The sequence below is a fragment of the Pagrus major genome, chromosome 9 (genome assembly GCF_040436345.1).
Source record: "Pagrus major chromosome 9, Pma_NU_1.0".
Classification (NCBI taxonomy): Eukaryota; Metazoa; Chordata; class Actinopteri; order Spariformes; family Sparidae; genus Pagrus; species Pagrus major.
This window is the reverse complement of record NC_133223.1, coordinates 14,037,388-14,060,539: the sequence shown is the minus strand read 5'-3', so window position 1 is coordinate 14,060,539 and position 23,152 is coordinate 14,037,388. Positions and strand designations below refer to the sequence as shown.

At 40.4% G+C, this 23,152-nt stretch overlaps 1 protein-coding gene across 7 annotated transcripts; it reads right to left on the bottom strand.

The window, feature by feature from the left end:
• Positions 1-2,342: 2,342 nt before the first annotated feature.
• ildr2 (immunoglobulin-like domain containing receptor 2) lies at positions 2,343-21,252 on the bottom strand. 7 transcript variants are annotated; one of them, XM_073473397.1, is made up of 11 exons: positions 20,955-21,252; positions 15,943-16,272; positions 15,124-15,243; positions 11,140-11,196; positions 8,952-9,098; positions 8,675-8,836; positions 8,288-8,401; positions 6,605-6,806; positions 5,066-5,723; positions 3,583-3,657; positions 2,343-2,962 (listed from the first exon to the last, which is right to left on the bottom strand). In XM_073473397.1, exons 1-10 carry the CDS (start codon positions 20,992-20,994, stop codon positions 3,616-3,618), a joined length of 1,872 nt encoding a protein of 623 aa, XP_073329498.1. In that variant the 5' UTR covers positions 20,995-21,252; the 3' UTR covers positions 2,343-2,962; positions 3,583-3,615. The 7 variants fall into 7 exon arrangements, with proteins under 7 accessions (XP_073329498.1, XP_073329497.1, XP_073329499.1 ...); XM_073473396.1 differs by having other exon boundaries at positions 2,343-3,657; XM_073473398.1 differs by lacking the exon at positions 3,583-3,657 and having other exon boundaries at positions 20,955-21,251.
• Between the last annotated feature and the right edge of the window lie 1,900 nt (positions 21,253-23,152).

Sequence of the window (23,152 nt, the reverse complement as noted above, 5' to 3'; positions counted from 1 at the left end):
AGAAACAGTTCAATTAAAAAGGATTGAAGCATAATGTAAATACCCCGATTGAAGTAGAAGTAGGTCAGCTCTTGGCACGATGGTTTCATTTATTCGTTTGTGGCAAACAGCCGGAGTGTAAAGTTCACTCTCAGGATGAGTCATATTGGACAAGTGTTGGAGCTCTTTGTGCAACGATGTTTACTTCTCTTATCCAGGACATGGACCCCAGCGAGCTTTACTGTTGACACAAAACAATCCCGCCTGAGCTGAACTCAATGGTCGCTCTCAACTCACTGAAGTGTGCTTGAAATCCTGTGAAAAATGCTGCGATGATGAAAAGCTTTGCCATCACATCTTTGTCTGGCTCCACTCTGAGCCTCAAGACATGCCAATTTTTACATTCCTTCCTTGTCAGTATCTGGAGAGGACGTGCTGTACCTTTTTTTTTCTGTCTTTATCTCCACTGTGTACAGAATATTTACACTGCAGTTTGCAGGCTGTTAAACCTGACTGACACGAGCCTCTGACACTGATGTTAACATTCAATAGAGAAACAATACAACTACAAAGAGACACAAAACAACCAAAAGGATACACAACACAAGTTCAAAGACACACAAAACGACCAAAAAGAGACACAAAACAACCAAAAGGAGACACAACACAAGTTCAAAGACACACAAAACGACCAAAAAGAGACACAAAACAACCAAAAGGAGACACAACACAAGTTCAAAGACACACAAAATGACCAAAAAGAGACACAAAACAACCAAAAAGAGACACAACACAAGTTCAAAGATACACAAAACGACTTCAAAGAGACACAAAATGACCAAAAAGAGACGCAACACAACCAAAAAGAGACACAACACAAGTTCAAAGATACACAAAACGACTTCAAAGAGACACAAAATGACCAAAAAGAGACGCAACACAACCAAAAAGAGACACAAAACATCTACAGACACAAAATTCAAAGAGATCAAGAATAGATACAAGATGACTACAAAAAATTGCAAAACGATGACAAAGAAGAGCAAAATCATGATAAACGTACAACAATAAATAACACAAATTGTGTATTAATGTCATTTTTCTCCAGATGCACGGAGGTCATGATGTGCCATTTAGCCCATTTTCACCATAAAATACTTTGTATAAACATTTTAAAGCTGCACACTTGTTTTACATGATGACGTGCGCTGACTTTGTGTAGTTCTGTCGATGAAATAAAGCTCTAGTGTTTATTCAGTTGTGTGTACAACTTGTGTACATTTGATAAGCTGTGATAAAAAAAACAGGCTTTATCCAAGTTACTCACACGTTATCACACATATCCTCAAACACAATACATCCTCTTTTTTGTGTGTGTTTAGATTTGTTATTTCTTTTTTTCTTTTATTTATTTAAGAATTGTCTTTTGGTTTATTGGAGTTTTGTACATTATGTAATACAGCGTTTATAGGATTAGATGTAATGAATGGAGGAACTCAACCTGGGACTCACACTCTGGTTTAATCAGGTAAAGTCTATATGAATCTTTATGGTCACATGCTGAATACAACCTGATCAAGACGTAATGTCCGAACATCGTAGCTGCACTCAAATAAAAAAATATTTATTTATCAGGACATCTATTCAGTGTGTGGAGGCCTTTTCGTTTAGTTTTTTTAAATATCATTTCTGTTTTAACCAAAGCACCTGATGTTATATTGGTAGGTGTAAACTCCATTTCGGGTATTTTGTGAAATCTACTTTCGCATGTTGTTGCTCTCTTTTACTTGATCCCCTCATTTGATTAAAAAAAGAAAAAGAATGTGTTGAGACACAGAAGTCTGCTGAGCAAACCACATCAAATATGCTTTCATCAAGTCTGCGCAGATGTTGCTTTTAAAACTTCTTGTACGCAGCACTTGACTTTCACAATCCAAACATCACATATTGAAAGTGCGCCTTGTTTGTGCCTCTGTATAAATCTGATGGCTTACTTCCACCTCAAAAGATCCTTATTATGTTTCATGTAGAGCTGTAACGATTTGTCAGTTGATAAGCAGTTAGTTGGCAATTATATTATCCTTTCAGAAAAAATGGCAACATTTTCTATTACCACCGTCTTATTTGATGATTTGCTGCTTTTCTTTGTTTTAATTTTTAAGTGACCCGAAAATCTTTGGGTTTGGAGTGCTGGGCATTTGAAGATGTCACTATGAGCATTTCTCACTGACAATTTATAGAGCAAATGATGAATTGATAAGATTTTTGCTAGATTAACTGATAATGAACCCAATAACAAGCTTCTTTCCTAACTATGTACCCCCCCCTTCAGGATAAAATAATTACATTATTTTAGGACAGCGAAGATTTAAGAGTTTTCTTTATTTAAAAAGTATTTATGCAGTGCAATTAAAAAAACAGATTCAAGGTACAGTACTTACATACAGTACAATATCAACATGAGACAAACATACAAATACAAAGTGAACCTGAGTGGCAGTGAACTGATTGAGTATGACGTCTGTAGGAAAATATAGGACTGTGGTGTCCTGCTGAGTATTAAAAAAAGGCCATTCTGAATTGGCAGATAATAATAATAATAATAATAAAAAACATCTTGGCACTGGTGTAAGTAAATCCTCACATCATCAAACTCAACAAGTAAAAACTGATGCACACACCTCATACGTAACATCTGTAGACTAGAATTCATGCACGAGTAAAAACATCCTGTACTAACACAAACGACAGCACATGCTTCTTTATGCACATTAATTTGTCAGCGTTTTCCATCCACTACCGCTGTTTTTTTTTTGTCGGTGCAGTTATTTCAGTGAGATGACTTCATGTGGCTGATGGCAGAACAGTTAGCCTCTCCTGCGTGGCAACAGGACGGTTTAAGTGGACAGATTGGCCGTGCTGTGCGGGTCGAGGCTGGCAAACCTTGTCACACTATGAGAGAGTCCCTGCTCAGTGCAGTGCTCTGTTAAAGAAATACACCAAGAGGCCACATGTTAGAGACTGTGCATTCATGCTCATGCAAGGTTAGTCCAGCCTCTGAGTTTTATTACGACTCACAGAAATCAAGAAGCTCAAGCTGTGTTAGTAGTTATGACTGTGATACTGATTGCAGTGAGAAAATGACATTTAGTGAGCCAGTTAGTGAGCGTTTGTAACACTGTGATAGTTGTTAGCATGGGCAGGTTATGAAGTACATATCTGAGTTAAATCATAAATGTGATTTGTAGTTGCTTTTACATAGATACAATCATATCAGAGCTATATTATAATGCTTCAGTGTTAAGACCATAAATCATGTATGTACATTGCACAAAAGACAGTAAACTTATGTACATAATACTGTAAAACATTTTCAAATGTCTAAGTACAGAGCTGATGTTATTCTATTTTATTCTCATTGTCAACAAATACCATGAAAATATCAAAACCAATAACATCTCTCATGACTTTCACACTCCCTGGAGCCTATTTGTTCCTGCTTAAGATATACATCATCAAAAAACATGTCAGAAATATGTAGTTTGTAGTTCTTTAAAGTCATTTTTGCGACATTCACATTCAACCGGGGATTTTAACAATTACCTCATCAGCGTCTTAAACCTTTAAAGACGGATTTCACCGCTGGAAAGATGGCCCATGCAGGAAACTGAGCTGTCTCTGCAGTAGAAAGACAAATATTTTCTATATTGTTACCACATGATCAGAGAAAACAGAGTAAAGTGGGCCGCACCGGACCAATACACACTGTTGGGCAGCGCTTAGTTTTGGCTCGTTGTGCGTACTGACACAGGGAACAATAAGGTGGCCAGCTGGTAACAAATAATATGGTATTACATCAAAACAGTACACTACTTTCTTGAGGAGAGGAATAGACAATGAACAGGATTGTGGTTCATATTTGATCAGCACTGCCTTGTTTTACATTTCGATCAGAGTTTTTTCAGCCTCCATTTTCACAGTACAGAAACAATATGGCGACCACTTCTGGTTCATAATCTTTCTCTACTGCAGCTACATTTTAGGCAGCGTAGTAACAGAAACTTTCTTTATAGTTTATCAGCACTGCCTGGTTTAGACAGTTTGATCGGAGAGCAGTGAAATGCTCCTCACTCAATCCAAGAGAGAGAGTTACATACACATGATGCGTTTTGCATCATTTGGTGGATTTTTGTCGGCGATAGAGTTGGAGTGTCTAGGTGCAGGCAAAATAGAGAGAAATTTAACATGGTTCAATTGCATATACCAACAACATTGTGGTGATACGAAGCTGGTTGAAAATTGTCAAACTTCCTGTTTAAGTCTTCACGATATCTCAGTGTTTTTTAAAGAAATGCTTAGTTATCTCACAACAACAGTAAACAGGAGGAAACAGAAGTCAATAGTGAATACATTGGGCGCTACATTCAGCCGTGGATTAATACACATTTGGTCGGCTTGTGCAGAGATCCCGACCCCTCCAGACTTCAGAGTATTTGCTACCACTTGGCAGGTCATCAGGGCCGGGGGTAACCAGTATGTCATCACCACTTTTCAGCATTCACTAGTACTCGAAATCTGTGAGGCACCAGGAGTTTCTGAGAGGTTTTTATTAAAGTTTATTTTTAGTTTATTTTTTTGCCCACTCTCTGTCTCTCTGTCATTATCTAACTTGGTGTACTTTTATGTTGGGAGGATACATCAAGTGACTGAAACAAAGCTTTCAAGATATGTGAACAGGCATGTGAACCCACAAAGACTAATGGGACAGACTACTGTTTACAGATTACTGTTTATCTCCCTGTACTGATGGGATGTAGAGAACAATTACACTTATGGCAACTGTCTACAAGTGCTTCAGTGTGACTTGCCGACGTGTTTCCAATAGTTTATGAATCTTAAAGTTTTATAGCACAGAAGATTAAGCTACATCAGGCGACACAGATGATACTTTTCATGGTTTTTGTTGACAATAGAAACAACATAGAATACAGCCAGACTGATCCCGTAACTACTCACAGGATGTAGAGGCTCTTTCCTGAAGAGCTGAAGAGGAAAGAAGTCCATGTTCCTGCTACAAGTAACTCACCAGGTTTCTGTTTCTCTCTCTCTCGTCTCTGCCCCCCTGCAGTGTGTGGGACGCCCCCCCGTGGGGGCGGGTGTAACAGAAAGGCCTCATGGGTGGTTCAGTGGTCCTGTAACGCTCTGACCTGGGAGGTTCTGCAGTGCGGTACCTGTCCGCAGTCGGCTCCGCCCTGCGGTACCGCTCAGCCTCCCACTCAGAGTACGGTGGCAGAGGGTCCTCCTCTTCTGGACGGTTGCTAGGCGACCGGCTGTAGTAACTATTGCTGCCCTTTCCTCTGGAGCTGCCCTTAGAGGGAGTGTCACTGTCCTCGTCTGGCCTAGCAGCACCTCCTCCCCGCCTCGCTTTGCTTTCCAGCACACTGCTGAGGTAGGCGTCGTCGTATCCGTGGCTTTGAGGCGGTCGGGAGGGGCGGTCACTGTCCCACGTGTCCCTTCTCTTCTGTGGTAAAGGTGAGGGGCTGCGGCGGTTCCATCCATCATCCTCATCTCTGTAGAAACGTCTGGGAGGGCTGTAATCCCGCTTGTAGGCCCGTTCTGGAGGCTCAGGCCTACGTCTACTGGAGTCGTAAGACCGGGCGAAATCCTCCAGCTCGTCCAGGGAGCCTGTGCGCCCTCTTCTGCTCAACGTCTTCCTCTGTAAGTGCTCTGAGCTACAGTTCCACCTGTAGTAAGGAAGAGCACACAATTTAGCACACAGTGACATGGAGTTTATACAATAACAATAATTTTAATCCGTTTAACAAAAGCACTCTCACACTGGACAAACCAGCTAACTTCTGGATTTTGTTGTTCAGTGTGAAAGGGCACAATCGGCATTCACACCCAGGTCAAACGACTGTAGTTGATGGTGATGGAGACAGTGGAAACGTGACACTCAGGTGGACAAGCTAATTTTTGCCCCTTTTCCGGCACAATACTTTCACACGCATTGAAGTTTGGGACATTGGCGTGTAAATACTTTTTCATCCATCTCCACTCATGCAGCGCTCAAATGTCACTCAGTTGGAGTTGAGTTTGAAAGAGAGACTGAAGTAAAGGATGAAAAAATGACCATGGTAACATTGTCACTGGTCTCCATGCTGCTTTCTACTATTCCCTGTTTTCCAGTGTGTTTGTGAGGTTGAATGTGAGACACCAGAAAAAAATAACAACAAGCGAAAGGCAAACTTTTCTACTGGCAAAGAGAAATCACCTTGAAAAAACAGCATATTTGCCAAAATGTTGATGTAAAATGGTATTATAGAGCTTGTTGGTTATACTCGAGACATTTGACATGACAAATTAAGTCAGCACAAATAATATTGAAAAATAAACACACAACAAGCGCAAAAAACTGCAGAGCATGAAATAAAAATAATAGTTTTGAAAAAAATAAAATTTTCTAGTCTTGAAGACAAAGGTGGAGAAGACCCTGTCTCCTCAGGTCTGGTGCTTCGTTCTGGATGATGGGGAGAGGAGGTTGGTGTTGAAGGAGCAAAGGAAGGTAGGAGGGGATGGGTGAGGAGAGATTTTGAATAACCACCAGATAACACTGTAACTGTACCTTCTGTCCAGCTCATCATCTGACTGGTTGCCTCTGTCCCGTCTGAGCCTTCGACTGCGTGTTGGTGGAGCTGCTCTCAGCACTGACTGGTCGTCGAGGTCTGCGATGGGCGGGAGCGCCTTCATCTGGACCGTCTGATAGGTGTGTCTGAAGTCTGTAGTTCCTCCATCGTGAAGAGAGCTCAGCTCTGACAGGCTGCAGGCTGTTGGGACACATCAGTTTAGACTCATTTACTATTCTCACTTTAAATCGAAATGGGAAAAATTTTTCAGGTTATTTTTCCCTAACCGCCAACTGTAGGACACAACTATGACACTACTAGATGTGGTCTGCTAGAGGTGCTGTGAAGGTGTTAGGGCAAGAGCATCACCTACTTTCTGGTTTAAAGTGACAGAGTCTATATAATCATGACCACTGAAAGATTATAGCTGACAGCAAATTACTGAAGGAAGTGATATGATATATGATAGTCTAACACTATTGCTAACACATTGTGTGTGTTTCCAAAAAGCCTCATGCACCGTGTGACATGTTCCTTAATTTCAAAAAACAAGGAAACAGTAGTTAATCCTGAGTGAATCCTCCACACACCGTTCTTGTAAATACTCTCCAAAGCACCACATTTGTATTAATCCACCACAGAAAATAGTCCCCAACAAATACACTATTTATTCCTGTTTGAGTAATATTTACTAAAAACTATAATATTATATTATACCTTTGGTAGGAACCAGTAGGCTTGCACACAGGCTGGAGAGATCAGAAAGTATGAAGAGCACGACTAATGATTTGGTGTATTCATGGACTTTGTTACATTAACAATTATCCTCAGCGTCATCCTTTAAATGTGTACTAGACGAAGCACTTCTTTCTGATGAACTGACTCACTGTAGCCGCTGCTCTAAATCAGTGCACATAAACTACATTAAACTGCAGGCAACAAACAGACCAATTAACTGTCACTGGTGCAATAAAACTAAAATATAGTTAAATTTGAAAGATTTTGGGCTATTTTGCTTCCACAAAATGTTTTACTTCAGACTATTGGAGAGAACAATTACAAATTCAAATTCCTGTGGTATCTGTGTGTCGCCAGTGATCAACAGTCTTGGTGGTTGCCAGTTTGTGGGAAAAAAACTGCAAAAATAGAGTTCTACAGTATGTGCCCAGCTAGCTAGCGTTAGCAATGTTAGCTTGTACATCAAACTAGTAACCACTTGAGGGGGCAGATGGTCCAAACAACAGCTGTGTTGAAATGTGAATGCAATGTAAGGGGGAGATGAGATGCCACATTTAGTGGCTGAATGTTATCAATAACACCTTAAATTTGAACATATGAACATAAAATATCTGAAAACCTGTAATACAAACAATAATTGTCTTCATGTGATTAATCTATTACTAAAGTTTCACAATGATGTTTTAGGTACGTTTTTTGTTTTACAATAAATATCCTTAAAAGCACTTTTTTCTCAAAATGAGTTTTTTTCTCGCACTTCGAACCAGAAATTCGAACCACTTTTTGAACGCAGTTTTGAATGTTGTTAGATGTTATGACATGAATGTAAGGATTATACGGACACTAGCACGGGTTAATTTACACAAATCATGCACATTAAAGAGACACACTTGGTCACACAGCCACACAGATGACAGAAACTGGCCCAGGCTGTGCCGGCTTACGTTTGAGTGCAGCCATCTTGGCAGAGGGAAACTGAGCGAGCTCCTTCTCTATGTAGTACAGAACTTTCATTGAGTCCTGGTCTGGACTGGATTTCACTCGATAACCACTGCGCACTGTGGATGTGGACACACACACACACAAACGTACAGTACGCACACACGGGGACATTAACCATGCAAGGACACACACATATAGACATGATGCTCATCTTACAAAGCAAAAACAACCAGAAGTAAGTATGTTAAGACTAAATTTAAACATGCATCTGTCATTTCTTCTCTGTTGGTTAGAGACAGACTCCGAAGAGGATGATGGATGATGGATGAAATGAGGGTTAGTCCAGTCAGACAGGCTGTTAGAGCTCTCTACTATCTCTGCACACTCACCTCCAGCCAGGTTATTCTCCACTGAGGGGATAGAGGTGATCTTGGGGTCCATGTGGGATGAAGGGGCCACAGGAACCACAGTAGGTACACCAGGAATGTAGTACGGATACACAGGAACCGGAGCAGGCGGTCCACTCTTTGCCATCTTCCCCGCCTCGTATACTGAGCAGGAGAACAACCAAACAATCAACCTTCCATACAGAGTGATCAGTATTTAAGATGATACTGATGATGAACATGGAACTTAATTCAATATTATATGCTTGTTAATACTAACAGTGTCGTGGACAGCAGCAGGTGTCAGGGCAGCAGCAGCAGCGGACGTAGCAGCAGCAGGAGTGAGGACAACACTGGCACCAGCAGATGCCCAACAGTAACAGGAACAAGATGCTGCCCAGGACTACAGATCCCACAAACGCCCACTCTGGAATATAGACACACATGCACATTATTTTGTGTTAGGTATGGTATGATTCAGTTCAAGGCGTGACGTTTTTACTAGTGCTGGAAAACATTTAATAATCACAGAACCAATTAATATCACAACAACACACAGCCATAATGTGTTGCTCATGTAAAACAACTAAAGCACCGGACAGACTGGTCTGTAAAAGAACTTGTATCAGGATCTTAGCTGACTAACAGCAGATGCTATAATTTAAGTACATGTAGTCTGTTCTAAGAAGATTGATATGTGTATTTACTGTATATGTGTTGACTTTGCGCATATACTTAATATTACATGAGGCGTATTGCATCTTATGGTATTTGCTCAGCAGACTGGTATGACAGATACCGATTACGGCTAATCAAGGAGACTGATTACCAATATTTACATGTATTTGCAGTAAAAATAAAAATCTTTGCATCAGATTTTAAAATTAACGGTGATGTAATGTAACTAAGTGTAGTTTAGTCATGTACTACACTTAAGTACAATATGAGGTACTTTAGTTGCGTATTTCCATTTTCTGCTTCTTTATACTTTCACTCCACTACATTCAACTTTAATTACTAGGTTAATATGCAGATTCTGATTGAACGTTTAACATACATGTCGTATAAAGCAGATTTATGTGGGAAAAATCAATAGAAAGAGTGATAAAACCAAACAAACACACAAACACATAAATAAACACCAAAAAAGGTAGAATACTCTGTCCAAGCTCTTATCATATACTGTGACATATACTGCACAACAACTGCAAAAGTCCTCTAAAGTGACACTTTATATTTGTAGGACAATTCTGGGTATTTTCGTACTTTTTACATCACCCCTTGTGATGTTAAAATATTGTACTCATTGAGTTAATTGCTGAGTTATCATAATGCAGCAACAACAAACACAAGCAGTCAGATAATCAGAGAAGTTTAAAACAAATGCTTGGTAAACTAAACTTTTGTTTTGGAGGACAAAATAAAGGCGAATGGAGTAATTATCACGCAAATCGTTCATTGTAAACATTCATCACAGTTTACGGACTGGTTTCCTGGTTCAACTTTGACTTGCCGTAGACAGTTTTGGTGGTGAAGATCAGTGGTTCTCAAACTGTTTCCTGTCAACGACCCCTAAACTGACCCAAACTAAACCTCAGAACCAGGGCTCAGGTTTTGTCCCAGGATCCCCCAAGAATTTTTCTTTCAGATAATTTATTACAGAAAGTATAAGAAAGACACGGCCAAAATTGTCATAAATTCAGTAATTGTGTCAGTTATGGATGTAATAACAGTGAAAATTAATTATTCCCCTTTTTGCTTTTTCCCCTTATTTCCCCCAGAACCTTCCAGACTTCACTCTGAGAACCACTGGTTTAGATAATCTGTCTAAACTGATCATCTGACCACTTGTATCTTTTGCCCTGTTGGACACAGTTATCTAAGTGTAACCTCAGTGATTACAATGTCGTAATAACTGTAAGAAAAAATGTTAAAAACAAAAATGTATTGTGATAAACCAAAAGTTTCCCTTTAAAACCATGCTGCTGTCTACCTTAAATGCTGATCCAGAGACCAGAGAGCACTAAAAAAGGAAACTTCAGACAAACGCTGGGGAGATCTGAGTGACTGTTATCCATCATCGCATCTCCAAAGCATCCAGACTCTAATGACGAACTTCCTCAGGGTGTGCCGAGAAGCAAAATCCAATTTAAGTCAACACATATCCCCTCTGGAGTTCTCATCATGAGAGGATGTAAAGGATGTAAAAAACTGAGAGTCTGTGATTTATTTCTTTATGTAGCTTCAATAACTGACTGTGTGTAGTTTCAGGTTGGGTTACACACTCTTTCTGTACATTTTCGTCAAAATGTAAAAGTTCTGTGTCAACACGGGCTCGGGAATATACGGTACATTTGTTAGTCAGAGAGAGTTTTGATTGGTCAGTAAGAATTGAACATCAGGAGGCATTAGGAGGAAGCTAGAAGACGGCAGGCAGTGAGACAGAAGTTGCAAGTGAGTAGCCGTACCTGGCATAATCTCCACATCAAACTCAGGTAGGAGATCGTCCTGCTGACCTGTCCTGCCTGCAGAGAAGAGGGAGAGCACAGGTGAAGGCCGGCAGAGAAAGCAGGAAGCAAGAGTCAAAAGGTCAGGCAAATAAGGAAATTTGGTAGCAGAGTGGATTATTGATGGTCATGCATCAAAATCAGAAAAACGTACAGTAACAAAGCATTAATGTCCCAATACATGTTGAAATAAGTGATTTGCCATGCTAGCGGTGGGGCTCCAGGGATGGGAATGTTGGATAATACTAACAACAATTGATGGATGGATTACCATTAATGTTTGGGACTCAGAGGATGGTTAGAGGGATGATAATCCCTGGCTTTTCATCTAGTGCCTCCACAAGGCTGACAATTCTGGTTTGAAGTCACTTCAAACGCCATAAGATTTGGCACAAACATTTACATTCACCTCAGAATGAATTGTAATGACTTAGGTCATCACTTCATTTTCCATATAGCACCACCATCAGGTCAGTATAAATGTGTATAAACATCACCCATAGGTTTCTGAAGAGCAAATTTGAAGCTCTGTGGGGTGGCTCCAGTTGTCGCCATCTTGGCAGTGCCTGACTCCACCTGACTCCGGTCTAATCCAAAAATGGGCAAAGAGGTGGAGCGTGATTGAACTGAGGTGGACCTAATGAAGCCTGGTTGTTGACAGCTAGTGGCTTGGTGTCACTTAAAGCGCCCACGCCCCTAACTATGCATCACCAAAACTGTTTTTTTGTACCAGGCTGTAAACATGTTTATTTCTGCTACAAATTTGAGCATTTTAATATGGTGGTCTATGGGGATTGACTTACTTTTGGAGACAGCCTCATTGTACCTGCTTAACATCAGCACGGTAACATATCATATGTCAGTGCCGCTAGCATGACTGTAGTGTTTTTATCACATGAATCACACTGAAAATATGATGCCACAGAGTTTCTCAGAACTGACTTCAAATATGCTGACCTATTAACATAAATCATGTAAGTCAGAGGTCAGAGTTCAACGTGCACTTTACTTTGGATCTAATTTTAGCAGGAGGTCAGCAGTACTGTATTTCTGTAATGAGCTAGACACCACTCATGTGCCTCTCTGCTGGCGTCGAAACTGCACACTAATGAACGCACATGCCAGTGTACACACATGCTACACGCATACAGACACACAAACACACACACACAGAAAGAGATTGTGCGTGAGGACAAAGAGGAGGTTTGGGAAATTGGGGCACATAATGATTCTGGGACAGTTTACTGTGAGAGCTCATCGTAAAAAAAGGTCACACAAGTTGCATGGTTGTGAAACAGTGTCTCTTTTGTGCTTTATATACAAAATAAGCAGGTCAGAAGAGGGGAAATTTAAGGTAACTAGAACTACAAAAATACAGAAATATAAAGGGACCGCAACAGGTGTGCTGAGGCTGAGACACAACTGCAGGTGTTCATGTTGTCAGTGTGTGTTTATCATGACTATAATTACGGTAAAGACCAGTCCCTGTCTGATCTGTCTGTGTACAGTGATAGACTAAACACCTACTGGCTCCAGAGTGCTGAGTAGACTGTTACTATGGAGGGAAGGAAAAAAAAGCATACTGTATCCTTCCCACCTGATTAAAATAAGTAATGTTGGCTCCCTGACCTGGCACACTCATCTGACATACCATAAAGCTCAGTAACGCTGAGTAACCTGAGAGAGCCGGGGAGCTATGCAGCCCTGAGCGGGAGGCAGGCAGTGAAAGATGCAGAGAGCCATGGAGGAGTACATGAGGAGATTTTGCAAGACAAAAGGGCGAGCAAAGGGAGTGAATGTCAGAGAGGAATAAGTGAGAGTGAAAAATTCAACCAGAGATTAGGGAGATGGTGAAAGAAGAAACATCAACACATGTTGCTGAAAATAATTCTGGGAAATAGCTTATTGGCTTTCTGAGAGTTCGATGAGAAGATTGACTTCACTGCCATGTCTGTAGGCCAAATATCGAGCTGCACTGAGGCAACAAACCGGTTAGCTTAGCTTAGCATGAAGGCGGGAAGAAGGGCAAAACAGCTGGCTAACACACTATATCTCTTTTGTTTTATTCTTACAGAATCGCAAGTTAAAAATGATATATGGGGAGTTTTTACGGTGATGTTAATCAGTGAGCTTAAGAGGTGCACATAAGCTAATTTTGTCGCTTTGGGACAATGCCATGCTAGCTGTTTCCACCTTTTATTGCTAAGCTAAGTTAATTCATAAAAAAACAGAAGTTTAAAATCAAGAATTATTGGTTTTGTGGCAGGTTATGTGCGGACTGTTAACAGCGGAAACAAAGACAATGTAACATGTTAACTAGTGAGTCCAGTCCTTATTATTAAGCGAAGCTAACTGGCTGCTATCAATAGCTTGATATTGGACTGACAGGTATTAGAGTGGTGGTTACATATTCTGTATTCTGTACATATCTGAAGTCTTTGGTAAATGCCACCTGGTTTTACACACAATTCCAACTTCTTTAAAGCGACTTGGCAAAGTTAAAAAAGATTGCGGCACCAAAACCCGGTGTAGTCTTGTTATTCCCACTCGTTTAATCCCCCTCCTTCTCTCCCCTGAGCTGATTATAATCAGATTAGTGCTCAGTGGAGGAGGGCTGCATGAGCAGATGTTAATAGTACAGGCACATCCGGGTTAGTCAAACTTAAAGGTAGGAAACCATTTTGCAAAACATTCAGATCACATTGTTGTGAGAGTTAAGCTCCCTCTCTACGTCCTTCTCTTCATGTCCACACCAGCAGCGACCCTTTACATCCTCCAGTGTCCTCTCAAACAAAGCTGGTTGCCATTCTCACAGTTTAAGGAGTGTTTTTGGCAACAGTCTCCACAGTTTCTCACACTGAATGGACTTGCTACTTCAAGTTTCATTAACAGAAGATGGTGAATCTCTGACCTTTGGCAATGAATTTTTAGCTGTTGAGTGTAGCATGGAGAAGAGTTGTATAATCATTAATCAGCCACAAATACACAAACTGCTGTACGGGTGAAGATACAGTTTTTGAAGCAGTACGACCCTGACATCAAAACATAAGTCATATTTTACTAATAAAAGAAACGATATTGTGTTAAAATATTACTTTGGTAACAGTGAAAAATCACCCATACGAAAAGCACTGTAGCAAAGTATCTGCTATTTAACTACCTAAGTATCAAAAGTACAAGTAAAAGTACATTATACATATATTTACAAAAATGTACTGATGCAGCATCCACTCTGCAAAGTAACTAGTAACTTAATTGATCAAATAAATGCAGTGGAGTAAGAGTACAGTACAGTACTGTGGCGTGCCTCCAAAATGTAGTGGAGTAAATGGACTTGCATTTCTATAGCGCATTTCCAGTCTACTGAGCGCTCACAGCACTTTACAACACTTGTCACATTCACCCATTCACACACACATTCATACACTGATTGCAGAGGCTGCCATGCAAGGTGCCAACTGCTTGCATGGCTCAGGAGCAATTTGGGGTTCAGTATCTTGCTCAAGGACACTTCGACATGCAGCTGGGGGAGCCAGGGATTGGACCAGTGAGTAGAAGTATAAAGTAGAAAAAAGTGGAAATACTCAAGTAAAGTAGGCTACAAGTTACTCAAAATTACACTCAAGTACTGTACTTGAGTGAATGTACTTAGTTACATTCCATCAACTGACTTATGATACAGTCCAGCCAAATCCATGTCAGCCCTGTAAAGTAAACCGTTGGCTAAACTGTGTGAAGAGGCAAACGCCATTCGGCCGTCTCCATGGAAACGGTTGTACAGACACGGTGGAATGCAGAGCAACAAAGACTATTTCTAAAACCTTTACGAACATTTAGAAATCAACTTCACTGAGCTTAATATGTAACCAAATCATGCCCTCATGTCATGATCAGACTCAAAGTGCGAGTCTTTACGTGATTACTTTGATTAAAGCGTGGTCATACCGAGCACCAGCAACTCCAGCTGGCCCTCGTTCTTCCCCTCCAGGTCATCAGCAATGATGATTTTACAGAAGTACACTCCACTGTCGCCCCACTGCAGCTCCCCGATACGCAGGTCTGCCTCTGCACAGAGACAGGAAACAAGGTTAGATGTGCTGTCCGTGGTGAGAAGTCAAATGAGATCAGGACAACAAAGCAGGTCAGCGTTGAATCAGTATATTCGTGAATTAAAATCGTTGACAACAACCTGACCATAATGACTCGGTTCCTGACACTCTAAATAGATTACCAAGACCAAATCTTTTCAGTGCTAGCGCTGATACAAACCCGCTATTTTAGACTGTATTAAAGGTAAGTAAGATAGTTGATTGCTGAGTCTCATTTCCAAGTTGTCAAATACTGATGCTTTGAGTTGGTGGTTGCCCTGACTCCCCAACCCAAAGAGTGGTCTTTGACGACCCGGGAATTAGACCAGCAATCAACTATCTTTCTCAAGAATCTCTTACTGCAGCTTTGAATGACGACAGCAGGACTTTGTTTGACGTGCTACGTTCCACTGACACATTTGGATAGAAGATGGGTGTTTTGCCATGATAAGGCTTGGGGTTTTAACAAGGAGTCATACATGAATAGGAGTGAGAGCCGGGGGTTGTGATCGTGTGTGTTTGTAGTGTCGACTCTATTGTGGGACAAAGACAAAAGAGGTTTATTTAGAGAACAGGAAACACAGAGCACAGTCAGCTCTGATTCCTGAGTGCAAACAGCTGCAGAAACTCTCTCCTGAATTAAACTTTTTCATAGAGGATAAAAATGATGACTTACTGTTTACGATGGTGATGTCTCTGCCTTTGTAGTGCTCAGCCAGCGTCACTGAAGCACCCTGCATCGAGGCAACAACCCGGACTGTGCGGCTGCTGTCTGAACACTCCAGGTGGGACGTGGCGCCCAGCTCAGAGGCCTGGACGGCCAGAGTCTCGGGCACGGTGAAGGACTCTCGTGTGCGGTCTCGACAGTAGGACTTGTACCACCACTGCACCACCGGGGTCTGGCTGGATGCCGTTTGGTACTGACACGGGAGGACCACAGACTGGAAGAGCATTGCAAACCGCTGCTTCTCGCGTACTGTGACGTGCACGCCATCGCACACACACACTGATACAGACAAAACACATAGAGAAAGAGAGCTGGAATAAGTTAAAATGAAAATTTGACTATTTTAAAACAATGGACACATATCATGCAAATGTTGCTCAAAGATAAAATTGTGTGCAGCAAACTTCAAACACAGCATAGATGCAGCAGTGAGAAATACCTGCTTCACCTACTCAACTCACAATAATCGTAAACCAGGCACCTTCACAGAGTTTATTTACTCATATTGCACCCTATCACCCAGTGTGACCATTAGAGAGGGAAAACAGAGTATAGAGCTGCAACAATTATTTTACCTCTCATCCATATCTAAGTTATTTTGATTTATCATTGTATAAACTATAGTGAAAATAAATACAAAAAGATATTATAATTTCCTCCAGCCTAAGGTGATGTCTTCTAATTGCATTTTCTGTTCAATCAACAGTCCAAAACCCCACAATGTTCAGTTTACAATGATATAAAATAGGGAAACGAAGCAAATCCTCATTTTTTAGAAGCTGGAGCCAGAAAATGTTTGACAGTTGTGCCTTATAAATTACTTACAGGACAAGTTCGCCCAAAAATGAAAATTCAGTCATTACCTCCTTACGGAGGAAAGTTATGTGTCATTTCATAGTTCACAAAACATTTCTGGAGCTTCACGCAAAACAGTGTTGCAGCATTCTCCTAAACAACTGAAGTAGATGGGGACTTGTTTTATAACATAAAAAACAACTGAAAAAGCATAAAATGGCTCCATACAGCTCCTCCAGCGTAATCAAAGTCTCCAGAAGCCCAGAGATCCCAAATTGATCTTAAAATATATTATTTACGCCCTTTTAAAGCCGAAATCTTCACTTTAGCTGCTAGCTAAAAGCGTTAGCATGCACCCCTGTGAAGTGGGTGTACACATTGACTGCGAGTTGAGGGTGTACATATCATCTTTTCAAATCAATTTGGGATCTTGGTGTTTCCAGAGACTTGGATTATGCCAGATGAGCTGTATGGAGCCATTTTATGCTTTTTTTTCCCAGTTGTTTTTTTACGATCTAAAAAGTCTAAAAGTCTCCATCTACTTCAGTTGTTTAGGAGAATGCTGCAACACTGTTTTCCTGTGAAGCTCCAGAAATGTTCTGTGGATTACAATTTTCATTTGTGGGTGAACTAATGCAATAAATCCTACCTTCATGAGAGTATGTTCAGTTATTCTTGAAACTCTTCAAGAAAAGTGATGAATCAGTATCTTTTTGGATAATGTAGTTTGTGGTGCTATTCAATTTTGTATCGAGAGCACTTTCCAGTAAAGCTGATTTACCTGCTGATATTTTCTTAATAAATGAGTAAATAGTCTGTTTTTTAAAATGTCAGGAAGTAGAGAAAAATGCTCATTACTAAAGTCTTGAAATGTCTTTTATTGTCCATCAAACTTGTATTCAATTTTCTTTCAAATAAGACCTGAAAGCAGCAGCAAATTTTCACAATTTAGAAGCTGAAATTTCAGCTTGAAAATCAAAATAGCTGTGTCGATTGACACCTAACTGTTTCAGCTCTAGTTTCTGCTCATAGTTAGTCGACCATTATTGATATAAGTGGGTTGGACAAACTGTTGCAGGGCTGTTGTATTACACTACACTAGTTTAGACAATAACTGTTTAAAGACAGGAAAAGGATGCAGTTGGCATCTAGATCACAGGACAGCTGTGCTTCTTCTTTGTCTGCGTGGCTGACTCATGAGTGACTACACCTGGAAGATAGTTTGCATCATATCAAAACAAGAGCAAAGACAGGAACAGAGATTAGTTGTGTGGAGGGGGTGCCTCTGTTGCTCATGATACTGGGGTCAGGGAGGTTAAATTCCACTGTGTATGTGTGTGGGGGGAGCTGGGGAGGCCTGTGGAGAGGCAGGGGGTTGTCATCACAGAGGGAAGGGATGGAGAGCTCAGACGCTCGTGGGTGCTTTCTTTCTGCTGGTCATATTAGGTCTAGGTGGGGCAGGAACTGGCTCTAAACAGTTCCCAGAAGACAGGAAATCAAAACAAAAGCAAGTCCACCATACTGCCTTTCCTTAGGAATGTTTATAGTATTTATCTAAAATGGATGCTTTAGTCTGCTTGTTTCCAGGCCGGTGTTACAACTGCAACTTAAGGTTATACCAAATCAATTTCAAACATACTAAAAGGAACTTTTAACTGGTTGTGAAACAGTATCAATTTAATACTGATGCCTCTCTATGACCTACATAAGGAACGACACCATCAGCAAGAAGACTGGCTCTTTTAAGGCCTGTCACTGGGTCAGATTCTGACTTATCCAGGTTGGATAAGTAATAAAATTGGTACTTATTATATCCCGGAGTGCTGTGGATAAATAGAGGACCAAAGCTGCTCTGTAGTCTTGGTGATACGGCATTGAAACAAAGTTTAAATCCTACATGAGCTGTGTTTCTTTCACTCGCTTTCAAAACCAATGCATGCGCTAGCCAAAGATCCTTAGACACAAAGGGGTGGAAACATTCAAACAGTGTTTGTCAAAAAAATTAATTTCCTTGTACTAGCTTTAATTAACTGACCAACTGTTAAGTATATGTAGTGCAGGAAAAGAGTCAAAATTTGATGTCTACAGATGTCGCGTCCAAATATTAGACTTTCAGTTTCAGTTATATAAAACCGATATAAAGCAGCATATGCTCACATGTGAGATGCAAACCAAAGAATGGTTTTCATTTTTGAATGAATAAATAACAGAAACCAATGTTTCCTGTTATTTCTCTGTCGAATCGATTAATCATCTCGGCTCATGTTCCTAATTAATGTGTTAACGATTTATTTTAACGACACACTGAGTCTGGTCAGATTAGCATCATCAGGTTTCTTCTTCCCCTAATTTGAAGCTACACTTTATCTTCACATTTCTCTGTACAGTGATGGTGGCGATGGAGCCAAATCATTTTCACAGGATAAGAGGAGGGGTGACCTAGCTCCTAAATTCCTCCCACGAAACAGCTCTGCTCTTCCCTTTGTTTCTTTTTTCATGGACCAGTCCATTGTTAGGTCTGACACTGGCGCTGACCCCCCCCTCCCCGTCCCACTTGAGGAGCTGAGAGGGGGAGGAGGTCACAAACTCCTAGCCAATGGGGAGTATCTGGCCTCCTCCAGCTGGGTGTGAACAGACCAATTGACTGCAAGAGATTTAAACCAAACCGTTACCCTGTGAATACCATCAGTCTGAGGTGAGAGGAGTTTTGGATACACAAACCCACAAACTGCTGGATGCATGATCAAACAGTCTCAAAGTGACTGTTAACTATTGTTTATGTGGAGTTAGACCAGGTGTGACTCACTGTAGGTTAATGAACAGGTTACCAAGGCAGCAGACAGTCTCCTCCTCCACCTGCACACACACTCAAGCCCTCATTTTAAGATTAGACTAACATTTAACAATACTGTGTGGTGACTGATGTGTTCCAGGTCAGAGCTCTGCTGCCGGACGCTGCTGCATGTTTCCTGAAAACACAGACTTTTCCTCTCCGAAGCTGTCACATTTCCTGCCTACACTGCGGCGTGCATTCCTTCACATTGACTCATTAGCCCAACAATAAAAACACTGATAAGACTGAATATAGCTTCCACATCCGATAAATGATTTCAATGCATTTTTACAGAAACACTCAGAAAACTTCTGATAAGTGAAGTGAGCATTTGGTCCAGGAATGCTTTGCGAACAGATATTCTTTCTCAGGTACATGTTCAGCCATCTTGAGAGCCGATGAGCACTTCATGGTCACTAAATGCAGCTTTAAAGGTATATAAACTATAGTATGAGGCTGTAATTAACGTTTACGTTAATTTTTGATTAATCTGCTAATTCTTGATTAATAGATTTGTCTATAACATGACAGAAAATAGTGAAAAATGCTGGTTGTAATTTCCTAAAGGCCAAAGACATACATTTAAATAACTTGCTTTATGATCAACAGACTTAACTTAAAAAAATTCAATTCACTATTGTAAAATACAAAGAAAACCACTGAATCATTGCATTTGAAAACCAGAACCCAGAACTGTTGCCATTTCTTTGCTAAAAAAAAAAATACTAAAACGATAGTTGCAGATTAATTTTCTGTCCATCAGCTAATTGATTAATCGACTAATAACTGTAGCGGTACATTAGCATATTGCACCTTTAAAGTGAAGCTCTACCATTAAACTTTGTACTTTAAAATGTACAATAACACTTTTATAGTCAACTGTAGAGGTAACACAATAGAGACAGGCCTGTAACAGCAAAGCTAAAAGCCTCTGAGGAATATTATTATCATATCTGAGTACATAAACATAAAGTAAATCAACACAATATTGAATGCATGACACTACAAAATGCATGACACTACAAAATCCAGAGGGTTTAATAGGATTGCTCTACACACCCCATAATGCGTTATTAGTTCGTTAAAACCGAGGCAAAAATGTATTAAAATGGCGCATCCTTCTCTATTTATTCACCCAAATGAGATATAAAACACAAAGAAGCTGTTTGTCAGGTGTTGTGAGAAGCCTGCACAGATCTGTCTGACACCGCTGTGCCTGCTGGGATAAGCAGTATTAAGTTTATATAGGATCAACCTGTTGCGCTGCTGTTGTCGTAAAGATGACTCATTTTTAATACAGAACACGTATTATAGTGAAGGGAAGACGACTCACCTGTTGCTCCCAGTAAAAGAGCCAGCCGGTAAAAGTTCATTATACAGTCCGTTTTCAGGTTTAAGTGCAGTTTATCCGCATGTTGGTGTTTCTCGGTGTCCGCTAACTGCTGCTGCTGCTGCAGCTAACAGGACTCGCTGCGACTAACGGGACCGTACCACTTCACACAGAGGTGAGTCCCGACACAAACACGGCCCGGAAAACAGCCACAGCTCCTCTCATGCTATCTCGTTAAAATACAAGGCGAGTGAAGTTGTTTCTTTAGTTTATTTCGGGGGGTTATTTTTCAATGTTGCGCAGCGGGTGTAGCAGAAGTGGTTGCCGGGTAGAATGGAGAGGTCTGCTCGGTGCAAAGGTGGAGGGAGAGCGGGGAGCAGGGGAGGGGGGGCAGCTTTGGCTCTTGGCTGTGAGAGTTTTCAGGCATTTCACTGCACACAAACTGCAACATTTGGCACATTTTTTCACTCGATTTGATTTTATTCCATATAAATGCATGCCTACATCCACCATTTATCCCTGACAAGTAGCCTATGAACAAAAAGCTGCACACAAACATGTTACAAATGCATCAGTTTAAGTACAAATTCAATTCAGTAGGCTGTAAACCAAATCAAACAACAAGCAAGAGCAAAACAATGCAATAACATATGCAAAAATGTAATAAGTAAAAAAACTGCAATCACCTGTTTAACTCATAGGTTAAAAATAAGTTTTAAAATAGAAGTAAATCTAGCTCAGATGCAAGCTGAGGCAGTTTATTACTTTTAATCACAAACTACAGGTTTAAAAGAAACATACAATCAAAGATAATGTACACATTTTATATGATGGAGTGACAAAAGAAAACACCCATTATGCCTGGAACAATCCATGAATTACTGCATTAGAAAGATGGCCTGAATATTTGTTGCTCTATGACCAAGTTACACTTATTGATTGGGGCACAGGGCAAGTTTTCATGATTAAACAAATAAACAGTATCAATGCTAAAAAAAGGTTTTCAGAATGACATTTTCTGTTCTTAACACGAGAAAATTTTAGCTGTACGATTTTATCATGCTGGTAACATTATATCGTTTACATTAAATGTGATATGTTCACACCATGTCAACGTCCTTTAAGGGAAGTTGATTAATGAGTAATTTAAAAAAAATGATGTAAATTCAGGTCAGGTTACCAGAAGGCTAATATATTCTGGTTTCAACCCAGTTTGACTAATGCTCCCACTCAACTGTAGAGATAGACTCTACATAGATAGATATAGATATAGATAGATATACTGTATCACTTATGGCACAGTTGATATGATTAATTAATATGTTTTTAAACTATTGATATACATTTTAATTAAAGTCTATGGGCACCCATACTGAGATATCCAAGCATAAGAAAACCTCCCTGGCACATTAATTGAGTTCCTGATTGGTAGACATTTAAAAATCTCCCATCAGAAGCTCGAACATGCAGACTGATGGTCCGTATTTATCCACAGAACAGCATTGTACATTTAAGATGTGGAAAAAGTGCTTCAATCTGTTTTATACTATGACTGCAGAAAATAATTCCTCCTGATTGGCTGACAGGTGTCAATTATAGATCCATGGATATCTCTAACAACAACCCTCAAGGACATCAAGTAATCATAGCAACAACACACAGCAGCGTCTCTCTGTTACCAGATTACTCTCACTCTTGAAACTAACTTGAAATGGGTCAAACTGACTAAACTAAATTTCAGCACACACTCCTGCTTTCCTTCAATTGGAGACTGCGTTATAAGCAATAATGCACTCTGAGGTGCCAATATAGAAAGAAAATTCCCCTCTGCTTTGTATCATGACAACGACACACTTTTACACTACTAAGTACAATGTATCATCCAGCTCAGACTAAACTAATTCAGTATTCATACACAATGACAGGTGTGGCGGGTCAGAAAATTACTAAGTAAATTTGCTTTGGTTGAGGCATATTTGTTCTTATAGGAAAGTTGTCTGGTGTCTTCTCAACTCCTATGAAAGGCCTAGACAGACAGCCTGTCCAAAAAAAAAGCCCAGCGTCTCATACTGAAGTGAAGTCGACATGTCGTGTAGTAGACTGCGTGACTTCAGTTGAACCCTTCCCGCTCTTGGAGGTGGTCGGAGTGGATGGTCGGTTTAAACAAGCACAGGACTTTCACCCAAATGCATCACATACAT

Excerpts from the sequence above, each read along its gene's own strand:
- ildr2 (XM_073473396.1), bottom strand. The coding sequence starts at position 20,994 with ATGAACTTTTACCGGCTGGCTCTTTTACTGGGAGCAACAG. Across the intron at positions 8,837-8,951 it reads CTGCTGCTGTCCACGACACT|TATACGAGGCGGGGAAGATG; the intron begins GTTAGTATTAAC and ends TCTCCTGCTCAG. Across the intron at positions 3,658-5,065 it reads GAGAGAGAAACAGAAACCTG|AGACAGCTCAGTTTCCTGCA; the intron begins GTGAGTTACTTG and ends TTTCTACTGCAG.